Here is a 9,212-nt window from a genome sequence, read left to right on the forward strand (position 1 = left end):
CGGGGGTGTGTACGGTGTGTGTGTATGTATGTATGTATATACAATGCGCCGCGCCGTCCCGAAATCCCATTCTCCCCCCCCCCTCTCTCCCACGCAGTCAACCCTCGATTCGAGCCCTCGCGATTCACCCTATGCGCCCCTCTCGACTTTCCCCCTCCTCGCCCCCTGGTCGCGATTTAATTCCACGCGCGCCCCCTTCGACTTTCCCAAATTCCTCCCCCATCGCAATTCGTCCCTATTTTGCGCGGACTTTTTGACTCACCGTTTCCCATCCTTAATTCCAGGGTTGTGCATCTATGCGTAAAATATAATACTCTATGTTTACGTGTAGGACAACGTAAGCTATTGTATAAGTGTCATCTATATAGATTGTAGACAGTCAGCCGGGAAAAAAAGTTCCACATATAATTATATATAATTATATATAATTATGTACAAAATATGTCCATGTATATTCATATATTTCTTTTCTTTGTAAAATTATTGTTTGATACAAAAAAAATGATAATAATAAAAAGAAATAATAATTAGGTACATATAAAATACATAAAAAATAATTGAAAAGATAATTTTAGCATTTTTTTTTCAAAAATTCAAGTTTTAAAAAATGAGAAAACATTGTTCATATATAAATATACATATATGTATATTTTTAATCATTTATATATAATTATATATGAGCAATTTTTCTCATTTAAAACTTGATTTTTTGTAAAAAAAAAACAATATAACAATTACCCTTTTAATTATTTTTTATGTTTCCCTCTTATTGTAATATATATTATCATTTTTTGTATTAAAGAATAATTTTACAAAGGAAAGAAACATATATAGATATACATATATGGACATATTTTGCATATAATTATATGTGGAATTTTTTTTCCCGAGCAATAGACTATAGTCTATTTAAAAATATATATATATATATATATGTATTTATTCATTTAACAAATACATATAATTTAACGTTTATGTAAAAAAAACTACCATTTGAGTAAGAAAAATTCTCTGGTTACATTCTTAATCTTAATCTCGTTAATAGTTAAATTAATGTTCAAACAAAATACATCAAGAATATCCTAAAGATGTCGTGGTATCTTTAGCCCTTATCCTTGATACATTTTGGACATTTCTATTGTGGCTATAGAGACTGCTTTATAATTTAATTCTTTTATATTGTATATATTAGTGATACAATTTACAATATAATCTACATTATAGTTTACAAGTCTAGATTGTCTACGTAACAAAAAGACCATGTAAACATCACGTAGATTTCACGTAAATAATCCGTGTAGACGTAATCTTGAAATCTATGGCACAACCCTGCTTAATTTATTCCACCCCCCCCCCCTCCCCTACCGGAAAGAAACAGATCACTCGAGGTGGAAACGGATTAGGATTAATTTCTTAAGAAAAGGACAAAAATGTGTTAAATGTGTGGCTCGTTACGTCGATTAACTTTAAATAATATTTATATAATCAACGCTCTTGCTGAGACAGTGATTGAACTTTTTCCCTGCGATTTTAGGTAAAAGGTGAATTTGTTAATTAAAGAAAGTCATTTTTTTAAAACATGCTATTTATATTTTTATAAAGAATGTTCTAAAAAATAAAATTATCTTATGATCTATATATGTACATATTCTAGATGAGCTAAAAGAATTATACTGCATGTATTAATTATAGTATTTTGCACGTCTCAACGATCTATATATAATCAACACTAGCTGAGACAGTGATTGAACATTCTCTGCGATATTATTAGATAAAAGGTAAATTTGTTAATTAAAGAAAGTCATTTTTTTCTGAAACGTTATTAGAAATATTTATACGATACATTTTTATAAAGTATATTCTAAAAAAATATTTGTCTGATCTACGTATGTTCTATATGATAAAAGAACTCTACATATATTAATTACAGTACTTTGCGCATCATAACAATCTATATAATCTAACACTAGCTGAGACAATGATTGACCATTTCCTGCGATTTTAGATGAAAGGTAAATTTGTTAATTAAGGAAAGTCATTTTTGTAAAACGTGTTATTTATATGGATGCATTTTTATAAAGTAGATTCTAAAAAAAAATTGTTTTATGACCTACATATATTCTACGTGATAAAAGAACTCTACATATTAATTATAGTACTTTGCGCATCTTAACAATCTATATAATCAACAACTAGCAACTAGAGACAGTGACTGCATGAACTTTCCCTGCGATTTTAGGTAAAAGGTAAATTTGTTAATTAAAGAAAATCATTTTTCTGAAACGTGTTATTAGAAATATTTATACCATACAATTTTCTAAAGTATGTTCTAAAAAAATATTTGTCTTATGATCCATGTATTCTAGATGATTACAGAATGATATGTATATTAATTATAGTACTTTGCACATCTTAACAATTCATAAAACTTTTATCTCCAGAGTCTGTTCAACAATATACACATTGCAATGCACAACCCACCGATTGGAATGCTGTACAATGCATGGGAATGCTCTCGACTTTTGCTAGGCTGTAAGAAAGAAATTTGAGCAATTTCTTAAAATTAGATGAAGATATAAGAGCTGTCAAATAAAACAAGATACGTATAATAACGTATCTTATTTTCAACAAAAATTCGTCAAGTTTCTTATTACGAGATATTTAATTGTCCACTCATTAATTTGAAGAATGCAAAAATTTCATAAATTTCATATATTTGTTGATACGTACCGTAACTATCATAGCTTCCAACTCTTTCAATTTCAACTCAGCCTCGTTGATTTCTTTGAAAGCGGCGTCAGCAGCCGCACACAAAACTTGAGAAGCACGCAGAGCCTTGTCTGGATCAATGAAAACGTTGATTCTCTCTTTCTTCAGCTTCATCTTGCAGTACTTGACAAAGTCTTGAATTATACTCAACTGCCTCTCGCCTATCTCCAGTATCTCCACTTTATCGAGTATTCTGTAAGGAAGGCAAGAGACTTTCAATTTCAGTTCCAATACTACATATAATATATGAGCTTTAATAATAATTTATCCTACCTATGATGAGGTTTCGCCTTCACACTGGATTCTTTTTTCTTAGAAATACATAGAGCCTTGACTACATTTTCTGCCTGATCTGCATCAGCACCTGTAAACAGCTTCTTATTATCATCATTCTTTGTATACACACGCACACACATATATATATATACATATATATATATTCGCGTGTCACAAAAGAACAAAGTGAGAAACAATGACGTCGCGTAGATTTCGCGTTTTACAGCAACAAATAATATAATCCAAATAAAAATTCAAATTTGAATTAATTATATTTAACTATATTTAATATTAAGAACTATATTTAGAAGCAATTAGACTTTCTAGTGGAAGAATTAATTATTCAAGGATTTTTCCGAGATTCGAAATTTTTGGAAAGTTATATATTCTAAAACAATTAGAATCCACTTTGCATCTCTCTGTGGCTCATTTCTATCAATGTAGACTAACTTCATGTCGATTTAACTTACTCTTTATTTTTCTCTCGTTCTTAGAACTAAAAAAAAACAAAAAAAAGATGAAAACTAAGTTAAACCGAGATTAAAGTTCGTCTCACGTTGGTAGGAAATGGATATCCGTCCAAGTTTTGTACCTGTGGACTTTAACGAATTAACTTTTCACGGAATTTTCACGAAAATATCATACGCGCAAAATGTAATCACAGGAAAATTCAAGTCTCTGTAGACAGAGAGTGCCGAGTGTGAGACTGTGACAATTGTCAGTTAATAAACATATATTATATGTACCAAGTTGCACAAAATCCTCCTTGGTCAACTTGTGCAACGCGTCCGTCGATATGTTCCTCCTTCTGCATTCCTTCACTAAATTCTCGGCCCCGACGCCGCGCAACAACGCCTCCGTCTGCCTGGTGAATCCTAGAAGATCGAGATCCGCGCCCATCCTTTCGCAAAGTGAAACAATTTCATTCGGAACTCGGAGCTTCAAAAAAAATAAAACTAAAAAATATTGCGCCTCTACTGTGGTCCACTAGTGCCGGTGTTTCTTTGTATACAAACATTGGATCGCGGAGAAGCGCTCCGTACCGACGACAGTTTAGCGTGTCAGAGAGGAACTACAATCGCGGCAAGGCAACGCGTCGGCAATGCAGATCCCGCATTCCCGAAGGTAATTGCAGAGTGTCGATGTTATCGACTTTTGTCATTAAATTTGCGATTTATTTGAATAATACCAGGCATCGTGCATCTATACGCGTAAAATATAATACTCTGTTTACGTGTAGACAACATAAACTATTGTATAAGTGTCATCTATGTAGACTGCAGTCAGTAGACTATATACATATTTATTTATTTAATAAATACATATAATTTAACGTTTATGTAAAAAAAAAACTACCATTTGAGCAGGGTTGTGCATCTAAAATATAATACTCTACGTTTATACGTGTAAACAACGTAAACTATTGTAAAAGTGTCATCTATGTAGACAGTCAGTAGACTATATATTAATTTATTCATTTAATAAATATATATAATTTAACATTTATGTAAAAAAAACTATTATTTGAATAAGAAAAATTCTCTAGTTGCATTTTTAATCTTAATCTCGTAGTTAAATTAATGTTCAAAATACATCAAGAATATTCTAAAGATGTCGTGGTATCTTTAGCCTGTTCCTATGATACATTTTGAACATTTCTATTGTGGGTAGAGACTGCCTTATAATTTAATTTTTTTATATTCTATATATTAGTGATACAATTTACAATAGTCTACATGATTTACAAGTCTAAATTGTCTATAATGTACTACAAAAAGACCATGTAAACATCACGTAGATTTCACGTAAATAATCCGTGTAGACGTAATCTTGAAATCTACGGCACAATCCTGCATTTGAATAAGAACAATTCTCTGGTTACATTTTTATAATCTTAATTTCGTAATTAAATTAATGTTCAAAATACATCAAGAATATCTTATAAAGATGTCGTGGTATCTTTTATAGCCTGTTCTTAGATACATTTGGACATTTTTACTGTGGATAGAGACTGTTTTATATAATTTAATTCTTTTATATTGTATATATATTAGCGATACAATTTACAATATTCTACATAGTTTACAAGTCTAGATTGTCTACGTATAGTAAAAAGACCATGTAAACATCACGTAGATTTCACGTAAATAATCCGTATAGACGTAATCTTGAAATCTACGGCACAACCCTGAATAATACATTATTAAGATCATGTTTTTTATTATATAAATGCTTTATAAATGTGAGTATGAATACTTATAATGCTGTAATATTATATATATTGCCGCAAAATTACATTTTTTTCCAACTGTTTTACCATCTCTTTGGATAATCAAACGCAGATGGTAACTATAAAAATGCAGTTTTAAATAAAATTATTTAGCAATATTGCAGATATAATACAGATGAATTACAATCTAAAAAAAATTGATCTATTAATAAATCATAAAATTTATTTTATATTATTGACTTATATAATTGCTTAAATTTTATTATAAATATAAATTACACGCTAACTCCCGTAAGGCTGTCGGTCGTCGGTGAGTGTGTCGATAAGTGCAGATTCCTGCGGGCCGGGCGCGCGGGAACCCGACCGCGACGGCGATGACGCGATCGCGCGGCGGCGCGTCAGCTGCAAAAAACTATACACAATCCTATAGGAGACCTGGTACCAATACTACCTGTAGTGGTCGTAAAGTTGTAACGTGTAGTAGTGCGTGAAACGTCGCGCTAAATATACGCCCCGCTTGACAGTCGCGTCGCGCTCTCCCGTTCTCTCTCTCTCTCTCTCTCTCTCTCCTTGCCCGGAGTGATGACAACCCTGATACTCGGCGTCGGCGTGGGATTATTCGTCATCCTCAGCCTGTGGGTGCTCGCCGCGCTGATATTCGTCGTGTCGTTGCGCGTCGAGAGGAAGGTCGGCGCGATCGCGATACTGCTCGTGAGCGCGCTCACGATTGTCCTGCTCAGTGTTCCGCGCGCGTCCGAGAAGCCCGCTCCCGCGGACGGCAAGGTACGATATACCTGTAATCGGTGGGGATTACGTTTATTTTTTTTTTTCCTCGAGGAATTACGTACAGTGCTTTCGAGCGCGGCACGTCCGCCGCACTTCCTTCGGTGTGCTCCATTCGTGTTCCCGATTGCACGTCGATGGGCGCGATCTCGGCCAGACCCCCGATCAACGATTATTCGACTCGAGCACCTGTATTTTCCACAAGTGCCTCCTTGGCGTGAATGGAGTTGTCAATTTTTTGTCCAGAAAAATGATCAGCAAGGGCGAATTGTGCAAAAGGGAATCCGGCGAACGCAGATCGTGATTGCGATGCCACAGTAATATTGCGATATTTTTGCAATATAGCTGCAATGTTATAATATCGCTGCAACATTGCAATTATAATCTGTATCTGCTGGGATAATCTTGCTGGGAGCAATTCTGTCGAATTAATTGTCGTTTAAGCTAATCGGAGTAGCGCTCGTTCAAATTGCTTTAATAATTAACGCAAATTGCTTTCGCTAATTAATATACGTGCTCTTTCGAAATCCGAAGTTTCTAAATCACTTTCCACGGTCGGCTTTATTTTGCAGAATAATTATAATTTAATTTTACTGACATCGATTGTAATCGAAAAAATTATTGGGATAAAAATAGTTATTGCAACATTAAAGAGTAACAGGAGAAAAATTCAAAAGGTTCCCAAATAATATAAATCAAGAAAAGAAGGAGAGAAAGAAAAAAATTCTCTTTCCTTCTTGAATCATAAAAGAGTTATAACGAAATAAATTATGTAACCGAGTGTTTATGCAATTACTCCTAAATAGATTATTCTTATTTTGCAGGTGTACGACCGACTTTTCGTCTGGCGCGTAGTACTTTTGATCTTACTACTTGTCTCGTCCGTAATTTCCCTCGTGGGATACATCAAGTACGGATTGGTGGAAGCCGTTAGACCAGTTAGGATATCCAGCTGGGTTCTCTAGACGCCTACTCTTCGGTATGTCATAAATTAATAATGCAACGAAAACGCGATGTGTCAATCATTATGATAAAATTGAAACTTCCTGTTAGATAAAAAAAAAATATGCACTGTCATATATAATTGATGTTACTGTAGCAATTTTTTTTCCCTCAGGTACTTTTGCTCGCCGACAAGCATGAAGACGTTAAACACGAGACTTAATTTGTAGATGTAAAGCTATTCGCATATATATATAATCACCGACTGTTCACCTCGTGTTAACAAGTCACACATTAAACAGAAAGAACAAAAAAAGTTGAACGATGTTGTGCGGCATAAGAAACTGCATGCCATCCGTGGTGAGACGTATCTCATTGTTTCGCCAGAACAACAAGCGGTACCAGATAAATAACAACAGCGAGTTCGTGAACAAGGTCATGAACGGCGCGGTGCCGGTTATAGTCAATTTCCACGCGGAGTGGTGCAACCCGTGCAGGATACTGACGCCCAAGCTGATAGAGCTCATAGAGCCTATGGACAAGGTGGACCTGGCCATAGTCGACGTGGAGACGAATCCCGAGCTGGTGCACGTATTCGAGGTGAAGGCCGTGCCCGCGGTGATAGCGATCTCGAACGGCCTAGTCGTGGACAAGTTCATCGGTTTAGTCAACAACGAGATGATAGAGAGTTTAATACAAAAGCTGACGCACGAAGGACCACTAGCCAACGACGCGGAGGGCAACGACACCAAATCGTAGTCGTGTGACGGCATATGGTATAAATTATGTAAATGCACCACTTTTTACGCTTCCATTTCTCTCTATCGACTAAATGTATTTTCATACTTGTAGAGAGAATGTAACACTTGAAGCTATTTCGTCCAAGAATTATGGCCTTTTTTTATCTAATCATACTCAGATAAGCATCGTAGATAAAAAAAATTTTAGATATAAATATATATATATATATATATATATATATATATATATATGTTGTGTAAAATGGCAATATACAACTCTAACTTATTAACGAAGCTAATGCGTATTAATACTCATAAATCTGTTGATGTCCAGATTATATATTAATATATATATATTATATTGAAATATTTATACTTCTATTTAGATATTCTATAAAATACAGAGAGCTTGTTTAACAGCCTATATTCTTGAATCGACCAAAAAGATATTAGAAATTCTCCTAAAGATGTTAATAAAATGAGGCATGTAAGGGAAAGATTCCCATATCATAGAAGAAATTATTGTAGAATCTATTGCGAAACTTGTGTGAAGCACTTGTGATATATATATATATATATCTTTTTTTTATAGACACGACTTTTTTCGATATATATCCTCGAGATAGCTGTTCGTATCTTCACTCTTGACATATTTATATAAGTGGCGTAATGAATCTAACAGGGAAATGAAAATCACTTGATGAATCGAACCGATAACGAATTAATTATGTGCAATGATGATAAATTTTCAAAGCGAATACGAATATTGCGTTACTTCGGACGTGTGACGATACATATTTTAAAAATACATATTTTAAAAATGCGCTTTATATACATATACATATATATTTTTCTGATGTAGTCTTAATTTCATTCAATAATATAATTAATAATAATAATAATAATGTTCAATAGATAATTTGTACGCTATTCTCTTAAATTGTACAAAATGTATATATTAATTTCGGTAAGTTGTTCAAGAGGCTAAAAGAGGACAGTTACTTCGCTAAATCGCGCATGATCGCGACGTGTGTGTATGTGTATCTTCGGTGGCAGTGCAGCCGAGATAAATCATTATCTAATCAGATTTCAATTTCTCGTTTATTGTTGATCATCGTGTACAATCAGTGTACGAAAGTACTGTCCATTAAAGATATAGTAGGCCAGAGATATAATAGATTATTACTCCACGTAAACTCTCTGGTGAAAGAGCACCCCTTTCGACCTCCCCCTTCCCATTCCCCTTTGCGTCTTTCGGCAGCAAGCGATACATAAATGTGTTACCAACAATTAAAAGACTAGCTATAATCTTTTTCGTCATCAGTCAGGTGTTTCTCAAGACACCATGATAAGGCAATGCTGTGATTCTGTGGTCACTTGCAAAAATTATTCCTCCTTTCGGCAAATATATATGTATATATATACATATATATATATATATATATATGTTTATATATACAGGGTGTCTTATG

At 33.9% G+C, this 9,212-nt stretch overlaps 3 protein-coding genes across 3 annotated transcripts in view; 2 read left to right on the forward strand and 1 right to left on the reverse strand.

Moving 5' to 3' along the window:
• Positions 1–4,066, reverse strand: part of LOC105450583 (synaptogyrin-2) — a 9,502-nt gene extending 5,436 nt beyond the window's left edge. Inside the window, exons 1-3 of the mRNA XM_011690515.1 lie at positions 3,792–4,066; positions 3,043–3,133; positions 2,731–2,962 (exon numbers count right to left, since the gene is read on the reverse strand). Of these exons, the coding sequence (XP_011688817.1) occupies positions 2,731–2,962; positions 3,043–3,133; positions 3,792–3,945 (477 nt within the window). The 5' untranslated portion in view covers positions 3,946–4,066. The remainder of the gene's footprint in view (positions 1–2,730; positions 2,963–3,042; positions 3,134–3,791) is intronic.
• Positions 4,067–5,664: 1,598 nt separating this feature from the next.
• Positions 5,665–7,308, forward strand: LOC105450586 (transmembrane protein 218-like). The gene is made up of 3 exons (XM_011690519.1): positions 5,665–6,058; positions 6,883–7,037; positions 7,176–7,308. Exons 1-2 carry the CDS (start codon positions 5,858–5,860, stop codon positions 7,021–7,023), a joined length of 342 nt encoding a protein of 113 aa, XP_011688821.1. The 5' UTR covers positions 5,665–5,857; the 3' UTR covers positions 7,024–7,037; positions 7,176–7,308.
• LOC105450585 (thioredoxin, mitochondrial) lies at positions 7,301–7,957 on the forward strand. Its single transcript, XM_011690517.1, has one exon. It carries the CDS (start codon positions 7,325–7,327, stop codon positions 7,757–7,759), a length of 435 nt encoding a protein of 144 aa, XP_011688819.1. The 5' UTR covers positions 7,301–7,324; the 3' UTR covers positions 7,760–7,957.
• Positions 7,958–9,212: the final 1,255 nt, after the last annotated feature.

The sequence above is a fragment of the Wasmannia auropunctata genome, unplaced genomic scaffold, assembly GCF_000956235.1.
Source record: "Wasmannia auropunctata unplaced genomic scaffold, wasmannia.A_1.0 LD336060.1, whole genome shotgun sequence".
NCBI lineage: Eukaryota > Metazoa > Arthropoda > Insecta > Hymenoptera > Formicidae > Wasmannia > Wasmannia auropunctata.